The sequence below is a fragment of the Podarcis liolepis genome, assembly GCF_965112155.1.
Source record: "Podarcis liolepis genome assembly, chromosome: 10".
Taxonomy (NCBI): Eukaryota; Metazoa; Chordata; class Lepidosauria; order Squamata; family Lacertidae; genus Podarcis; species Podarcis liolepis.
Window position 1 is genome coordinate 21,239,374 of NC_139562.1, and position 18,439 is coordinate 21,257,812.

Genomic DNA, 18,439 nt, shown 5'->3' on the forward strand with positions numbered 1-18,439 from the left:
TCTTTTAGAGTAGGGGCTGGTTTATGTTTACAACAAGAACACTGCCTAACTTCATCACTTGCTAAAGCCATCATTTCTTCTTTTTTTTTGCGTGGGGTGTGTGTGACAAGAGAATCATGGGAGTCAGGTTAATTGCAGATACATTCATATATGCAAATAACTACACTCAACTCAACACCAGATGCATTAATCCTCAGTGCTCAGGCATACTCTTCAAAAACAGAAATTTATTGCTGGGTTGAATGCCTGAACCTGCCCAGGCATTGGGTAATCAAGTAATTGCAATTTAAGTGAGGCATATGCATGCATGTATTCTGTATTCACACATCCCTTTAATATGGGAATGTTTCTTTTCAGAAAATTAAGAGTTGTAATGTAGAGTTCTGAGCATCCCCCAAAATTGTAGGTTTGCTGATCTAGGTAATGTGTGTTAAGGGACATGTTCTGCATCCTCATCTAACTATGAGAGAAGAATCGAACATAAAATCAGAGGCAGCAGGATTATAATTTTGAGCTGGGAGCTTCCAAGTACTTAATCAAGATAGGCCTTTCCCAAAATATGAGGTTTGCCATTTTAACTACCATAATATCAAGGTAATAGTGGGGTACACAAAACGGGTTTTATAAAGGATTTTAATGAAGTTGCAAAGTGCTAGATGCGGAGGATTATAGTAGAGCTATAATTCTATAAGGTTGGCAGTCGAGGGAGAACAGCGTGGGAAGTATACAGAGGCAGATAAAGCTTCAGATTTTTCTATAGCACAATTCAAGTTTATTCCATTCATTCTTGCAACACAAACTTAACACAGTATCATTTAGCAATCCAATGTCTATGAACCATGATAATGATAAACCAAACTGTGTCAAAATAGTTACATTGTGGAAAAAGGTCAAATATCAAAATGCACAAAGCACTATTTTTCTTCCATCAATTGGGTAGAAAGATGTGATTGTTTTCCCCATTTATAAAATATAAGACTGTTCAGTTTGAGATTTAGCATGCAACACTGCAACTGCTCAACTAGGACATTCCACTCTTACCAGCTTCTTCTATCCATCAATTAACCCATTTAGTACTGCATTAAAGAACTAAGTTAAGAAAGCAATGCCTATACAAAGGGGAGCAGAAAGCTTTAAGACCGCAAGTCGTTATTTTAAATTGAAATCTGAAATCTGAAAGGAAAGGAAAGATATTGGTGCTAGAATTTGATTTCTAGAGTGCTAGCTTTGACGTCTCTTAAGTTTCCTACCTGGAAAAAGAATTTACTCCAAGAGTTTTCACTATCTAAGAGCTAGCATGAGACATTGGTAGCCATCATTTTTCTTCTGAAAAGCAGGATATGATATGAATAGCACATGATCTGTTCACACCAAGATCTAAAGTTAGGTTTGATTTCTTAATTTCTAAGACAGAAAACAGTGGGTGGACCTTTTATGCCATAGCAAATTCAGAAACATTAGTTTGGCTTAGAGCAAACACTTACGTATTCTGACCCAAGTGGCTAGAATATACTTTATTATAGCCACACATCAGAATCCATCTCTAGTTGCGAATAAAGATGCGCCAGAAAAAAAGAACTGTGCAAAACGCCAACATGATAGTTTTTAAAGAAAAGGCAAGCAGGCAGAGCCTCAAATGTTTGGGGCAACAAACTGCACGAAAGAGGCTCAAAGTGATCTAATACTATCTAAGGAGGATTGAAGGCGAATGGACACAGGGTTATGAAATAGCCAGTCATGAAGCACAATTTCAATTTCTCCTTCACTTGATCCATCAGATCTTTCATTTGACTTCAGGAGATATTAAGTGGATCATGCTTACTATGACTAAGAACGTTTGATTTAAAATTAATCTGAACATGTTCATTTACTGAATTAGCATCTTCATAAGCAACGCCTTTCGTGTCGCATAGGAAGGTGAACATGTGACTACACAGACTCTGCATGCAAAGCTTGCTATTTCTATATCACTTCCTGCACAATACAAAAAAACAAAAAACAAAACCAGATTAACATGGTTCTACTTTTAAGAAAGCCTTTAAAGAATCTAGTTTCTTCCCCCTTTTGCTGCTGAATATTTGAATGTTGGGGGTGGTATCAGTGCTAATAAGGGACAAATAAATGGCAATTTAAGATGTAACGCTAGCCTGCAATTTTGCATTGTCTATAGAGGCCGTATTCCTAATTCTGTTTTACTAGGGTATACAGAGGGTTTTCCCATTTAAATGAAATGCTTTCAAAATTGAAAAGGTACATTCAATACTATGAAATGTGTATACAAAAGCACACGCCAGTTACCTGGATGACAATGAAGACATTGTATTGCACATCTTGATGCAAAGTCAGTAGAAGCCTCAGTGGGAAATTTTTAACATGATACAAAATTTATCCATAGTTTCTGAGGAAGAATATCCAAGTGCTATTTGCCCCAGCATCTTCTAATCAACACATTAGCATATTACAAAACCTTATGCCTGAATGTTCTTTAAAAATGTCACCTTGAAGAGTATTTGTGAAATGTCATGTAGAAAGAAGCATCCTTTATTGGGCAGCAATAAAGGCAGGGTTTCCTTTGGAAACATGACTATTTAATCTGTCAAATTACATTTTTCATAGACAATGCCACAGCAGTGACTCAAATCTTATTTCAGAGACATATGCATTTTACAAGATCAATGTGTTGAGGATGAAACTAGGGCAAAGGAAGCTCCTGCCTTCTTTAAAAGAATGAAATTAACTTAAACTGAGAGCCATTCCTTCTTTAGTAATTAAGATACTTTGAGTCTAAATCTTGAAGGGCAAAGTCATCATCCTCTAGCACCAATAGGTCTGGAGCTGTCACTTTCTTCCAGTTAATATTATGATGTGCTGGGGTGAGGAAGTTCCAACTGGAAGTCTTTGAAGAGCAACTCTTACCCAGAACTAAGCACTGTCTATCATCTGGCTGGTTCTTCACAAAATGTTTGGATGGTGGAAAAAACCCCACACGATTTTGATCATCCCTTGGCACCCCGTTTTGAGATGCATTCCTGCTATCACTGTATATTCCATGCTAAAATAGGCACCCAAAATTAGTGTGGCATCCAACTGTTAAATACCGGGGAATGATAAACCAAAGCCTTCAGCATTGCACAACCTACGTAAGGCACAGGGATACAGTTATCCCAGTGCCTTGACTGGGAGATGACAGCATAGCAGCACAGAGCTGCTACTGCCTTTACAAGTTAGAAAGTACAGGGATGGAGCTTCTGTCTGACAAACTTCCAGCAAGTCTTAGAAGAACAAGGAAAGTTTGCAGACTAAATTTCAGACTCCATTCTTCGCCCCTTCTCCAGCAGAGGTTCAATTTTGCTAGAAATGGGGGGAAAATTGTACCCTGAACAAAGTCCTAAGGAGAAACCAATTATATGGATTTCTACTTTCTCCAAGCAGGTTGTCTTTTTGATAGAGGTACCTAACTAGTCTGATTTACTGTGATTTTTTTTCCTCCCTCCCCAATATTTAGCTGAAGAAGCTGGAAGATACAAAGAGTGACAGACAGGCAGCAGTGTGAGGCCACAGGAGAGACATTAGATCTCAGTCCATCCGTCACTGGAGAAGAGCTTTGATTGCCTGATTGTCAGTGGCTTCAAAGGCAGTTAGACCATCTGGCCCTCTCACAGTCTTATCAGCACCCTGTAAAGAGATGAGAAGAGCTGTCACTTTTAGAGAAAAGGTGGAATTACATGTACCAGAAGCAGTTTCTCGTGAGAGGGTCCTGGTACGTTTGTTTTCTTACTTTACAGTCTATATAATTTCTTAAACTAGAGTCACATTGGCTTGACTAGGGTATGTGCGTTAAACAAGAGAGATCATTTTCAATTCATTCACCATTAAAAAGACAGGCTTTAAGTAATATCACAATCCAAATAGCACATTTAAGTTATAGAAAGCTTCATGCTCCCATGAAGACACCACAGCCTCTTCGGCCCACTTGAATAATAGTATTTTCAAAGTATTAATATACATTAAAGTTTTCAATCAAAAGACTCAGTTCTAGTTATCTTAAGACAAAATGCCAATTAAATCCAGGTGAAACCATGGTTCCCAAACCTTGCCTACTTGACTCCTCTTCTGATACAGAGCCACAGCCACAATCCTGTTCCAAAGCCTTTACTGGCTTTGCATATACACTGGAGTTTTACCATACACCTTTAGTGGCCTGGGATCCATTCTGCTAAAGACCTCCCACAGCTGCAGGGTGGAATTCAAAGTGATTGTTCTGTCAGTGCAAACATTTCTGCTTGCCTGATGGACTGCTCTTCTCTCCCTTCCCCACAAGTGGTGGTAGGGGTTTTTCCCCCCGACACCCCCCCCAAGTAGTTTTGGGTGAGAGAAGAAGGATGGGTGGCCCTGTTGTATTAGCAGGACTCGTGGTGGTTCCTGCTAGTGCAAAAATTTAGTTGAATCTGGTCCCAAGTGTTGCAACTTTTGAAGGAAAATGAAATTAAAGAACTCTAGATGACACTGACCTGTTCGCCTACAAGTAACCTTCTCCTGGAGCTTTATATATAGGCGTACAGGTATATATATATACATGTAGGCGTACATATATGTAGGTGTACAGTGGAATATAAATATCAGACTTGCAGAGCATTTCCTCCACACCCACATGCACCTCTACAAAATGTTGGAAAAGGTTAAGCTCTACAACAGTTACTATTCCTAGGATTGAAATTCTGTCTAGTTAAAAACCTACCATATTTCCTCGAGTCTAATGCACCACTGAATCTAATGCGCACCTCAATTTTCAGAACCTTGAAACCAAATGAAGTATTTGCTGCTGAATGTAAAAGTGCCATTGAATCTAATGCACACCTTAATTTTTGCAACGTAATTTGGCCAAAAAAGGTGAGTATTACATTCGAATAAATGTGGTAGTTAAAAGAACTTTAATTATTGCAGACATTGGCCTAGAAGAAAGGTTGATGCACTCCTTCAAGTTAGACTGTCAACTTTCCACAGGGTTGTCTGTCTTTTAAAGGGGATGTCAGGTGGGTCTGAAGTACCACAAGCACAGAAGTATGGCCAAAGATGCTTAATGGCTCCACTCTGTCAAAGTCAAGGCTGTAAGAGACTATAGCCAATCACTATGATTAGTATGTCAGCTATGTCTGGGAACACTCATTCACTTGAAATCGCCACACTTGAAAATTTTCCAAGTACACCTTAGTTTGAGGTAAAATAATAAATCAATTTGAGCATGTCAGTCTCCACATTATTTGGAGTACATTTGAGGAAAATGGCATGAGAAAAGAACACAAAAGGGGAAGAGGGCAAGAAATGACGTTTGGCTTGAGTGCTCCTGTACTACTTGCAGAAGGGGAAAAATTAAGGAACAAACGTTTTCTTTGCTGAAGATCCTACAGGGGTCTTAATGTTCCACAAGATTAGTAAACATCTATGTTGCATTATGAAGCTAGCATAAATTTAATTTCTTTTTAACCAGCCTGCAGATTGAAATAATGTGTCTTGCTTTTGGGGTAAAGGGTTGAGGAATGTTTCCTACTCATACTAGAAACTCAAGAGGTTTTGTCAAGATACAAGGAAAAGTATAGAAACAAAACCAACAGTACTTAAAAATAAATAAATCTCAAATACAAACAATGTTTCAACTATAGGCCTAAAAAGATTGTTAAAATGGGGGAGAAATACAATCATGCATATGCACCGATGCCATCAATTCAGTGTAGGGTAATCAAGGCAGATCAATCTAAAACAACAAAACATTTGGCAGCAAACTTATGGAAGTGATCAGCAGGTGAGGGGAGTTTTAGCACAGCAAGCCACATTTCAGTGATCCAGGATCCACTGAGATCGAAACATTGTAATTGCTTTGCTTTTTCTTCTTCTTTTTTTAAAGTAATCCACACAATCAACTCATTTGTGACAGAACAAACTCATACTGATGTGATCAAATATACTTTCTGAATCAAAGGCATAAACTACTGGCATTGACAAAAAAATAACCTTGAAGGTCTTCTCCAAATTTTCCCTTTGTTCTTTTTATACCCTTCCCATATACTCAGTACCAGAGTTGAAAAAGCACAAAGTGACACTAACTAGCTTCCAAGCCTTTATTTTAAAGTCAAAAGATGAATCTACAGACTTTTGACTCCACAAGTACTTTAAGGACAAATAATACAATTCATAACCTACTTCTGCTGGCTTGAAGTTTTAGTATGAGTGAATCCTAGCAAGATCTCTCTATATTTTTCAGACAAACAGCAAGTAAACACACACAATTTTAACTCAAGAGAACCACAGTATTTTGTTATCATGAGATGGTATGTGTCCTATACAATCTCCAAAGGGGAAAAGCTCTCAGAATAAATTGGCTTTATTTTCCTTAGTTTGAGAATGTTAAAGTCAACCAAATACTAGGGCTATGTGCATTTGCTTCAGACAAATTCCAAATCCAGAACCAAAGTGGGACATTTCATATATTTGGGAGTCAGCCAAAGCAAAGCAATTTCCTTCTGAACTGTTCCAAGGCAACTCTGTCTGTTTCCAACATTTCAGAACCTATTCAAATGCACAAACACTGAAAATTCGTACTCTCGTACCCCTAGATGCTCTCCCTGTAAAGAAAATACCAGGGAAGTGGGGGTGTACTTTTGTGACTGACAGCTGTAGCTCTCAACCAGAGGATTTTACAGGGCTCTTTTTTTTTTTAACTTCCCGTCAGTACCCAAGGTGGAACTTACCAAAAAGTCTTCCAGTGTTTTTCTACTGCTTTTTGTGACTGTGTGTCAAGTAGCAGCAGTACTGAAGGCTTCAAATAATGGACTGAGAAGCACCAATAATTCATGGTTCACACCCAGTCTCCAAGGCAGACAGGAACATGAAGTCCCACTGAGTCCCCATAACCTGAGTCAAGCTCTCCCTGTGCTTTCTCCCTGGCTGCTGATACAAGGAGGGCAAGGCACCATTTTCTGGGACCATCATAAGCCTGCAAAAAGCTTATGATGGGTAAAAAGATATAGGTACCAGAGTTTCTGGAGGTGCTGGGAGATAGCTGCCCTTGTCACCTCTGCTGCCTACTTTGTCACTGCTTATAATAAACATGCAAGTGATGAGCAGGGCTCCCATCCCCCCCAAAAGGAGGATACTCCCCTCCCCTCTTGAAATAATATGGGGAGGGATGTGTGCAGGAAGAGCTTTAGATGCACAGATGCTCTTACTATAGAGCCAGTGATGAGATCTGGGCTTCCAAGTTCTGAAACAGAGAAAAGAGGACACACACATACACCCTCTTTGCCTGAAAGAAAAGGATTTTGGTGGATCTCTGGGGGCTTTACAAGCAGGAAGGGTTATATAGTTATATATAAACTGTTAGGCTGCCCAACACAACTCCTTATTACACCTGTCAGCGTGAAATATGGCAAATTTCGTCCTATAGAAGAGACTATTATGTCTACAAGTTTTATCTCATTATGTCAGAGAGCAGAACAACTATAGCTATTTGTTGATTTCCCCATTGTAGTCACTGGGGGCACCAAGTTTCAGATTTTCCAAAGCAGGGTTCTGATTCTGACCAGAGGTGAAGTGTGTGGTCTGTGAAATGGTTTCAGCCAAATTCGGCCACATTCCAGATTGTCTATCCAGTGTGCTAGAAAACATGTAGCCCAAACTTTGTAACAGAGCACATCCTTTGTATGCAGGAGGCTGAAGGCTGACTCACCAGCATCTTCATCTATGTAATTTTAGGTAGCAGTATTGCGAAAGAAACCACGAAGAGCCAGTCACCAATCAGATTCACCTGTTTTGTGCAGTACAATGGTGTGACAAGCTCTCACTTAGAACAAGCTTTTATCTACTAAATATGTGGCTCTTCTAAAACTTCCTGTAGGAAGTTTCTCTCCTTGCTTGACTAGCCTCTACTTTGTAGTCACATTGAATTGCCTATCCTTCTCACCGCGGTTACATTTAGCATTCTATAGCATCAGAACAGCTCAGAAGATAGCTACCTAAGGGGGCTTTCAAGACTAAATCATAGTAAAAAGGAAGACGCTGTTGACTGTACGCTTTGTTTTTCCCAAGTTATGTTAAAAGCCTTGTCCTTAGCTTCTCTTCTTCTGTCTCTTGTCTATTTTAATATTGTAAGCCTATGGGCACAGATTTCCATTTTTCCATTTTTGTATTGTGCCCACTGGGTAATACTGACTAAGTAATAGGAAAGAGCCACTGAGATCAGTGAGCAACTTAACAGAGAGGAGAAAATTGCGGGGGAGAAATAGTAGACACAGGAAAGGTTAAGCATCCTTACCTCTCACCTGCTAAGTCATAACCAATGTAAGTTCATTGATTTCAATGTGTCTACTCCCAACATGACGTAGTTGGATTCCACCCAATGAATATTAGGCTTTAAAAAATATATATATGATGAAATGCTTTAAGGCATTTCATTTGTTAAGTTGCTGAATGATTAACAAACCACCAGGCAGTTCTCTGCTTCTTACCTTTGACAGGAGTAACTTCACACAAGACACATGGCCTTCATAAACTGCTGAAAGGAGTGGAGTGATATTGTGTTTGTCTGGAGCCTGTACGAAAGAGAAATGAAGTTACACAGTAAATTCCATCTACAATATACTATATCTAATAATGCTCAGATATCACATTCTTGGCAGGTGGGTATCTGCCAAAAAGGGTACTGTTGCACACAGAACATATTTAGCCAGCTGCAATGTTGCTAAATGAAAGCAAGTCCAGACCTACACTTTACTTCTGCAAAAGCAAGTCCCTAGTTTTCCTGAAATGGTTTATAAATGCTGTTAATTATTGGAATTGGTTACCAAATGGAATTACATCAGGCTACAGCAGGGGGAAGGATGGGAGGCAAGGCCATTCCAAAAAAGTATCTCCTTTAGTCTCCTATTCTCCCTGAAGTGTTTCATCTCAGCTAGTCATCATAGGAACTTCATACATTTAAGAATTTGGGCATGGATTTTCTTGATTTCCTATTTCCTAAAGACTCTTTTCCCTTTTTGTTTCATGGCTTTTAGACTGCAAGCCTAAGGGTAGATGTTGCCCTGTTTGTTACTGATTCATCTAGGATATTTTTTGGTTGAAGAACGGGGCGAAAATATTTACATAAAAACTTAGTATACAAAACACATTAGAAAACTGGCAGACTTTAACTTGAATAGAACACAGTTACTGCAGAAAGCAGTTTCTAAGATAATACCAACTACTATTATCTTACTAGAATACTAACAATGAAGCAGATTTATCCTCTCATAGGTCTAATATGAACCAGACAGAAATTGCATTGTATCAAATAAAATGGAAGCGTAAAAACTCACTTCATACAAATTGTGTAGTGAACTGTTGAATCATTCAAATGTCTGAGCTATCCAGATTAACCAGATTAGTTATTTTTAATTATAAGCCAGCTACTGAAGACTGGAGACATATTAGTTTTCACAGTGCTGAATGTAGCATAAGAAGCATTTTACTTATGGAAGCATCTCATGATCCCTTCCAATGAATAGTCTGTTTTGTGTTGTTTAAAATACATGCAAGACCTGTTTGAACAAGAGGCAACAGTGGAACAACAGTGGAGCAAATATTGCTGCTGCTGTTGCTGCTACTACTACTACTAATAATATGCACATACATCCAAGGACAACTATGCCTCTACATCATTGTTTTGAAATGCACAGAAAACTATCATTTGTCTTCAGTCAAAGACAGAACTAAACCAGAACTAGACAGATTTTTAATCAACATACATACATTCATATCAGCTCCTTTTAGTAGAAGGAACTCCAGGATCTCAAGCTGTCCACAGTCTGCAGCATAGTGAAGAGGTTTCCTCCCACCTTCCAGTGTCCGATTAACATCTTCACCCTTCAGAATTAAAAAAGTTAATAATTTTATGTAATTCTACATCAAATTTAGCTCTGAGATCTAACTATGGTCATTACTCAAACATAGCAGACAACACTTGCTTAAAACTCTTGCTCAAAACACTTGCTCAAGACATTACAGCAATATGGGGAAGGTAGTCTGCAAAGCAATGCCTCATTTCAAGAACCAGGAGTGTCAAAATTTATATCCATAGTGCTTGTTGCAAAGCAATTTGTTTTTCCTGTTCCAGTCATCCCTCAACACCTCTTTTAACTTTCCCAAACTTTGATCTGTTCATAGCTTGAAGGTTCACCATTATTAGGACTAATAAATGTACAGCAGGTGGTATTAATGTAGCTGTGAAAGCTTACTAATACTATTAGAAGTTATTTAAGAAGTAGATATTTTGGAAGCATGACCTCTCAGTAGCATGCACAGACATAGCGAATTGCAACTCGCACATGCACAGACACGGGTTGCGTTCGCTTCAGGATGCGAACGGGGCTCCAGAACGGATCCCATTTGCATCCAGAGGTACCACTGTATAGTCCGGCCCCCCACAAGGTCTGAGGGACAGTGGACCGGCCCCCTGCAGAAAAAGTTTGTTGACCCCTGTTCTACATCATGTTTCTTCCATAGGCCACAAGATGCTTTGTGAAGCAACCAAGAAGTCCATAAAGGCAACTGGTATTCCCTGGTACAGTATAGTGATTCTGAACCTAGAGGTTCTACACAACTATTAACAGACATAATATCCACAAAATTTAATGTTTTTCTTGATTAGATTAAAAGTTACTACCAAATTCAGTATACTGTCTTTTGTTTGTTATACTTTCAAGTGTTATATAGAGTCCTTATAGCAAGCACTGTATGAAAATTCTGAAGGATCCACACACCACAAACATCTTAAAATATTGCATCATGTCCCAAGTTCAATGACCCAATAAATTCCTTAACTCAAATAATTAGCAGTTTCCAAGAATGTAGCAATTTACTCTGTCACAATATACTTTTTGGCATACTTCTGGCACAACAACAGTATTTCTAAAGTACTGGTAGCGACTTTTCTTTTATGGTTCAGAATTTTATGCTGAATGTCCCTTTCATTTATTAGAACTCAAAGGCTTCCAGACCATATAGATACTGTGCTTCCAGCTCTGAATAAGACTCTTGATAAAGTCTAATCATTTAAATTCCTCCATTCATTTGCATCTCAAATTATAAGACTGAATTAAATTTTTATTGTCTTTACTCATTTGATGTACCATGACATCAGAACATTTAAAAAGCACAATGAATAAATTTAGTGATAAATCTTTTAATTGTGCAACTCTAAGTTTATAATTTAAAATGTTCATTGCTTTTCCTTCTGATTATTAAGCCAAGCCAACTATCTTTGCTTTTGCCTGTCTTTTGCATTTCCCTTTTGTTACACTAAAAGATTATTTCTTTGAATACTGAATTCAGTCAAACTGGTACAGAATGCTCATCAGCACTAATGCCCTAATCACTTGAGACCACTGAATGCACCTCTTGTTCTGATAATACCAACTCCTATCCTGAACAGCAATATAAAAATCCACTTCATGTACCTTCTTCTCAGCTTCTAACTAATAAGCACTTAAAGGCTCTTTTCAGGTCAATATTACCTCCTCTATTCATACATGTAATGCATAACCTAAGGGAAATATGTGTCAGTATAAGAAAACCTATTTATTCATTCTAAGAAAAGGATTCTTATAGTATATCCCTTCAAGAAGAAGTAAAAATGAAAGTCTAGATTCCAATTAAAGTTTTTGAAGTGTCTCAAGACTGAAAACGTATCCCAGAAGTCTTATATTTCTTCACGGTGAATGTAAACCATCAGATAGTAGAATAATTCTCTCACACACTAAAAGGTTCTGGGTTGGCTGCAGTTACTTAGGAAAAAGATCTTGAAGATGAAAGTAGCAAGCTCTCAGAAGTCAGCAACTTGGCTTTCTTAAGACCAACATTATTCGGAAAGGAACTGAGAAGACACAAAGTAACAAACCCCTATAAAATATAAATCTAAAGTCCACATATCACACAAAGAACTCAAGACAAATTTCAAAAGTCCTCTGCAAGTGATCTGCTCCTGCTGGGTAGAAAGCAGAAGGGAAGGAGAAAGAGAGAGAGAGAGAGAGAAAAGGGGGGGTCTTCTTTTGGATCTGTCCCAGTCCAGTCCTTCAAGTCAGCCCTTCTCACAATTGGCATGTGCCCAAGACATTACTCCTGAAAGAATGCAGGCCTCAACAGAAAAAGAAAGAAGGAAAATGATTGCCCACTCTGATCTACAGCAGGCTGATTTTTAGAACACCTATTTGCTCCAGTTTCTTTATGTCAAAGAAAAGGAACCACAGAAAGTAGAGAAAAGAGCAACTAAATTATCAGGTGAGAAGCATAAATTTGCCCAGAGAAATACAAGACATAGATTTGAGTTTTTTCAAAGCTTCGAAGACTCGAGGAATGTTACGATGTTTAAAATTAAATGCGCTGGTGGAAGTTAATAGAACTCAACCCAAGAACTGTGGTTACCTTGATGAAACTGACAAATTATCTGATTTAAGGCAAATTTAAGATCTAGGACATCAAATTTGCTACATTCCTGTGGTGAGTGGTAAACAAGGGAGAACTGATGAAGTGTTGTGTATACTGCCCCGTCTAGCTTTTTAAACAAGAGAGGCAGCAAATGAGGAAATGTGAACTCTGGACCAGGCCTCCTTAGTTCTGGAAGCAAGAACATCTCATCCAGGAATGGCTGGCGACATGGTTGAGCCTTTCTGTATGTCAGTGCGCCCCTTTCTGTGTGTCAGATTACAAGAATCTTAGAACCACAATATAATCATTTTGATACTGAAATGTTCACAGCAAACAGGTACATTAATCCAACACAAGTACAGGCCCAATAGAAGGGAGAAGAGTTGTCTGAATTGGGCCTTAGTTTTAATTAGAGTTTTTCAGTTCTTTGCTTCAGACTCTCCAACCCTTAATCTCTTTGTCAAATCTGCCAGAAAAACAGGAAGCTGATGTGCTATATGAGCAGGCAAAAACAAAAGTCTCCCTGTCTATTGAATTGGCATCAGGCTCTTTTATTGTACAGTGGTACCTCAAGTTACAAACGCCTCAGGTTACAAACTCTGCTAACCTGGAAGAGTTACCTTGAATTGAGAACTTTGCCCCAGGATGAAAACGGAAATTGTGTGCTGGCGGCGCAGCAGCAGCAAGAGGCCCCATTAGCGAAAGCACGCCTCTAGTTAAGAACGGACCTCCAGAATGAATTAAGTTCATAACTAGAGGTACCACTGTACTCTTTTTCTGCTTAAAATATTTTTGTTTAGGGAAGCTATTCAGACAAGTAGATGTTAATGTTGATTGTAATTGCTTTTTAAACAAATGTTTGAATTACCTATTTTTAACTGTTTTATTTATAATGGTAATATTTCTTATAAGCTGCTTAGGCTTTGCTACAATCAAGCAGCATATAAATCTTGTTAACAAAAACATAATATAAAATGTGGCCTTTTACATATCGCTGAACATCTAGTCCTATCTGTCCCAGGTCAAGGATGAATGGAGTTGTAGTCCAACACCTGAAGGACCACAGGTTTCCTATCCCTGGTCTAACCAAAGTCTCTAAACAGGAAGTCTGGAAATAATGTTTGGGGTGGAGAAAGGGACAGTTAAAAGAAAAATGTTTAAAGTGAGCACTAGAAAAATTTGAACATGAAACCAGCAGACGCTGCTATCAGGAGCTGACACAGATCAAGCAGAAACAGAAAGGATCTACTGTAGTGCAGTCCAACACATCTGAGTACAGCAGATAGCATCAGAAATGCATGGACTACAAGTCACAGAGGGATAGTAGTATTTATCAGGCTAGTTGAATATACTCATGACTCAATCAGAGCTGATGAGACTTTCATAGAGAAAATTGAGTTCAGCCAATAGGTTTTCACAGAATCCTACTTGACCCGAGTTGTGCTCTAGACCTACCCCATTTGTTGCAATGATTCCAGAGCTAGAGCATCCCTAACAGATGGCTATCCATCCTATGCTTGAAGAATTCCAGGGAGGAGCTCATCAAAACCCTAGGTAACTGGCTCCATTGTCATACTCATTACTGCCTCCAGGCAACAGAGGACAAGACTTTGCCCCTTTCTACACAACAGCGTTCCAAATATTTGAAAAGTGCAATTAAGCCCCTTCTTAAACTTCTTCTCCTCTCCAGGCTCATCAAATCTGGTTCCTTCAACCTTTCTTCACAGGACTTGTTTTTCATACCAGTGACCATATAGTCTTTGTTGCTCTCCTCTAAACCTTGTTTGAACTTGCTCACATTCTTCTGATAGTGCAGCACCCAGGAATTCGAAACAGTACTCAAGATGAAGTCTGACTATTGATTAGTTTATTATGAATCAAGACCTGTCAAATCAAACCCCATTATAAGCCCATTCACATTTTTAAAGTATTTGTGCCTAACTGCAGTCAATTGTACATGCATGGCAAGCTGATTAGCTTCTCTTGTCACATAGGTTTATCACAGAATCACAGAGTTGGAAGGGACCCCAAAGGAATTTCAACTAAAGCATCCAAGACAGATGGCCATCCAACCTCTGTTTAAAAACCTGTTTAAAAACCTCCTGAGGCAGTCTGTTCCACTGTCAAACAGCTCTTAAGTCAGAAAGTTATTCCTGATGTTAAGTAATGTGCTAAGTAGACATCTGTGCAATTCAAATACAAAAAATGGAACCTAGAACCAGCAGATTCATACCTTCAGAACTCAATAGAAGAGGCTGAACATATGTTTATGACTACTTCACACAAATATGATCACCACTATAATGTCCTGTTGTACCATATACACCATAGGATCAGACAAAGACGCATTCCATATTACTAATTGCACCCTAGGGAAGGCAGCTTTCTTTCTTTTATTAGCCTAGAGGAGGAGGATGGAAAAGTAGATGAGCGCATCTCTCTTAACTCTCTGCATGCTATTTCAAGCTGGAAAGAACCCCACAGTTGTAGCTATTGCTATTGTTATTTAATACCTGCTGTATTTAATACAGTATTTAATACCTGCTTTTCTACATAGAGTACCCAGGGCACCCTAAAAAAATAGAAGTGTTGTTAATATAGAAATTGATTAACATGACCACCACCAAACCCTAACACAATAAGGATATTGTATACAAATCTAATTTTCAAAGTGATATATGTCTATCCTGGAATTTGTACATCATTTACAAATGTCCTACATAGACTGCCTAAATTCTTCGCCAAGTATTCTTCAGTACAGGTATCAGTCTACAGCAGGCACTTTGTCCAAAATTGTTTGCCAGAGCCTACACAAATCTATAGCTACAAGCTGGGTGAAGTGATTTTGTTATAGATACACTTACTTTCCCTCTTCCCCGACATTCACGTTTTATGAAACCTACATCCCTTCATCCTATAAAACTTTTGTGAAGTAGAATAGTCTACTTCTATAGTATATAAAACAACAACACTAATCAGACCAAAGGTCTACCCAGCTAAACAGCATACTTTGAAATCAACCATACTTGGGTACTTTCCAAAGTTGTTACACAGGAAGGCAGTAGTTTCATGGATTTAAATACTGAAGTGTCCCAACTATTTAGTGAATGAGTTGGGCAAGTCTATGTAATTTAAAAGCAAAAGGGGAACACTGATGAGGAGGGCAGAACTTTCCTGCCTGCAGCTTCTATCCACAAGTGGTTTCCTCCTGGCGCTGTGGGTTAAACCACAGAGCCTAGGACTTGCCGATCAGAAGGTCGGTGGTTCGAATCCCCGCGACGAGGAGAGCTTCCATTGCTTGGTCCCTGCTCCTGCCAACCTAGCAGTTTGGAAGCACGTCAAAGTGCAAGTAGATAAATCGGTACCGCTCCAGCGGGAAGGTAAACGGCGTTTCCGTGCGCTGCTCTGGTTCGCCAGAAGCGGCTTAGTCATGCTGGCCACATGACCCAGAAGCTGTATGCCGGCTCCCTCGGCCAATAAAGTGAGATGAGCGCAGCAACCCCAGAGTCGGTCACGACTGGACCTAATGGTCAGTGGTCCCTTTACCTTTAAGTAGCCTCAGCTGCCAAAAATGCCTGAACACAAGAGCCCCAGGGGGCTTCAGTGTCCTCACTTCTTTCTACATTATTGAATGTGAAATTGCCCCTAACACCTAGAACTATTGCCCTAACATCATTTTTGGACCCAACTTCTACCAAAACTCCACTGCCTTCCATTTCCAGGAAACTGCACCTTGTCCAAGGACACCCAATTTTACAGCCAGGCTTTGGTAGTTGAAAGCCACCATTTCTATCCCATCTTTACTACAAGAAGCTCGATTTGGTGTACATGGTTCTCTTTACCTCCATTTTATCCTCACAACAACCCTGTGAGGCAGGCTAGGCTAAGAGACTGTGACTGACCAGCATCACTCACTTAGTTTCATGGCTGAGCAATGATTTGAACCCTGGTCTCTCAGGCACTGGTTTAACACCAACCACTAAACCAAACTGGCTCTCTTATAAATCTGCCTACCCTATTTCTGATATCAGTTATACCACTAGCCCTGGAGGCAGAAGGCTCTGCAGATCACCTATTTGTTTATTTGGCCACCAGAAACATGAAAGTAGACAATGAAATCCTTTTGCTGACCAGCTCTTACTTCTACCCTTGCACAGAACAGCACAAGAGGCTGTCATGCCCACTTTTTAATAAATGTTTGAATAAGAGAGAATATATAACTGAATGGCAAAAGGTGCATCTTATGCATGCTTCTCCAGTTCTTATGAGATGGATTAAGTAGTTCTTAACACAACTTGTTATACACTCTCAACCAGACTGGCTAAAGAATACTAAGGTCTTAATCCTCCCCACTTAGTTTTTTCCAATACTACTTTATTTTATCACCTTTGGCTCAATAAAAACCTAGTGGGTACTAAGGTCTTCCATTCAATGTTTCCATTGCTATTTTAGTTCATCACCATTTGCTCAATTAAAAACCCAGCAGGATGTCGGGGCACCAATCTCATTTCCTTCACACTCTTATCATGCAGCGATTATATTTTGTTCCATGCTAAATAAAATAAAATACAAGTACAGATATAGCAGGTAAGGACCACACATTGGAGAAAGAAAGGGTGTGGCTTTACGTTTGCAGCATACAATTCACCCAATATAATTTGGGAGTGGGGCAATTCTGCCCTCTAACCCTTGGGGGGGGGAGGGTTCAGAAAGAGCGATCTGGGGAAAGAGGAAGGATGCTTGAACCTCTATAAAACTGACGAGGAACGATGGCACGCTCTCCACAAGCAAGCTCAAGCATAAGGGTGGGCGGGGACTAGGCCTCTAACAGGAGGAAGAGGCAAAGCCTTCCCTTCAGCTTCCATCACGGCGTCAGGAAAGCTGTACCGTAGCTCCACGACGAAGGGGGGCGGGCGGGCGGGGAGGGGATCACCCACCATCCAAATCATTTCCGGTGCCCTGGAGTGAGGCAAGAGCACCCCTGAGCATGTGTGGATTGCGACATCGACACACACAGCCTCCAGAGAGTAGTAGGGGAAGAGCTCGGGCCTGAGCCCCGGCACCTTTAGTTTGCGAAGCAGATGACGGCGGGTCCTGTGAGGAAGAAGGGGAACCCCGCCTCAAGGACAGGAAGCGGCGCCCAGGCTCTCCCTCCCTGCCTGCCTCCCCGCCCACCCACCCCCGGCGGCCTTACCTTGGCCACGTAGTCCTTCACCTCGTCCAGGTCTCCGTTCTTGAGGGCCCACATGAACTCCTTGTCGGACATAGCGGCTGCCGCCCTGACAGGGGACACGGCGAGAGGGCCTGGCAGCGTTCGCGCGACGAGGGGCGGGGGAAGAGGAAGAGGAGGAGATGGGCGGGGTTGGACCGGAAGCGGGCGCGGCGTTGGTGGCGGCGGCGGCGGTTGGACTGCTGCCTCTCGCGGCGGTGACGGCCGTTGCCACGCCAACGGCGCTCGCTGCGCGCGCCTTACTCACGGAGAAGCCGGCAGAGGGGGAAACTTTGGGTCCGCCATTAACGTTTCGAGTCGTTTATACTTTAAACGAAGTGTGCTTTTAAAATAACAATAACCCCCCCAAAAAAACCGCCTTTCGCATCTCTCCCCACACCGCTTTCGCTCGCTCGCCCCGCCCCCACAGAAAAAAGTGAGACAAGCTCGCGGAAGCGCGCATGCGCCATGGGGGTGGTATCCGGTACTCAGCCGCTTTAGCCGCCTTTTTCCCCTCTGCCTTCTGCGCCGTAAGGAAGGGACGGGCTGCGGAGCATGCGCATGCGCAAGGAGGAAGGAGCGTCCAAGTCGCTCATGGAAACGAGAATGGACCGGCGGATAAAAAAAAGCAGTGCGCATGCGTCTTATTCCCTCCAGGTTAGCTCGTTCAAACTTAAACCGGCTAAATCGTTGGGTAGCTTTCGTATTCGCGCATGCGTAGATGGTTTTGGCTGTGATGGGTGGTGAGGCTTTCCGATTCACCAATACTGTAATTTA

At 40.6% G+C, this 18,439-nt stretch overlaps 1 protein-coding gene across 1 annotated transcript; it reads right to left on the minus strand.

Annotated features, from left to right (window-relative positions):
* Nucleotides 1-749: 749 nt before the first annotated feature.
* Nucleotides 750-18,334, minus strand: MTPN (myotrophin). Its single transcript, XM_083462122.1, has 4 exons — nucleotides 17,648-18,334; nucleotides 9,781-9,894; nucleotides 8,502-8,585; nucleotides 750-3,675 (listed from the first exon to the last, which is right to left on the minus strand). The coding sequence occupies exons 1-4, from the start codon at nucleotides 17,717-17,719 to the stop codon at nucleotides 3,589-3,591; spliced, it is 357 nt and encodes a 118-aa protein (XP_083318248.1). The 5' UTR covers nucleotides 17,720-18,334; the 3' UTR covers nucleotides 750-3,588.
* Between the last annotated feature and the right edge of the window lie 105 nt (nucleotides 18,335-18,439).

Coding starts and splice junctions, on each gene's coding strand:
- MTPN (XM_083462122.1), bottom strand. CDS start 17,719: ATGTCCGACAAGGAGTTCATGTGGGCCCTCAAGAACGGAGACCTGGAC. Junction 9,895..17,647: donor TGAAGGACTACGTGGCCAAG/GTAAGGCCGCCG, acceptor TTAATTCTGAAG/GGTGAAGATGTTAATCGGAC. Junction 3,676..8,501: donor TGAAGTTACTCCTGTCAAAG/GTAAGAAGCAGA, acceptor ATCTCTTTACAG/GGTGCTGATAAGACTGTGAG.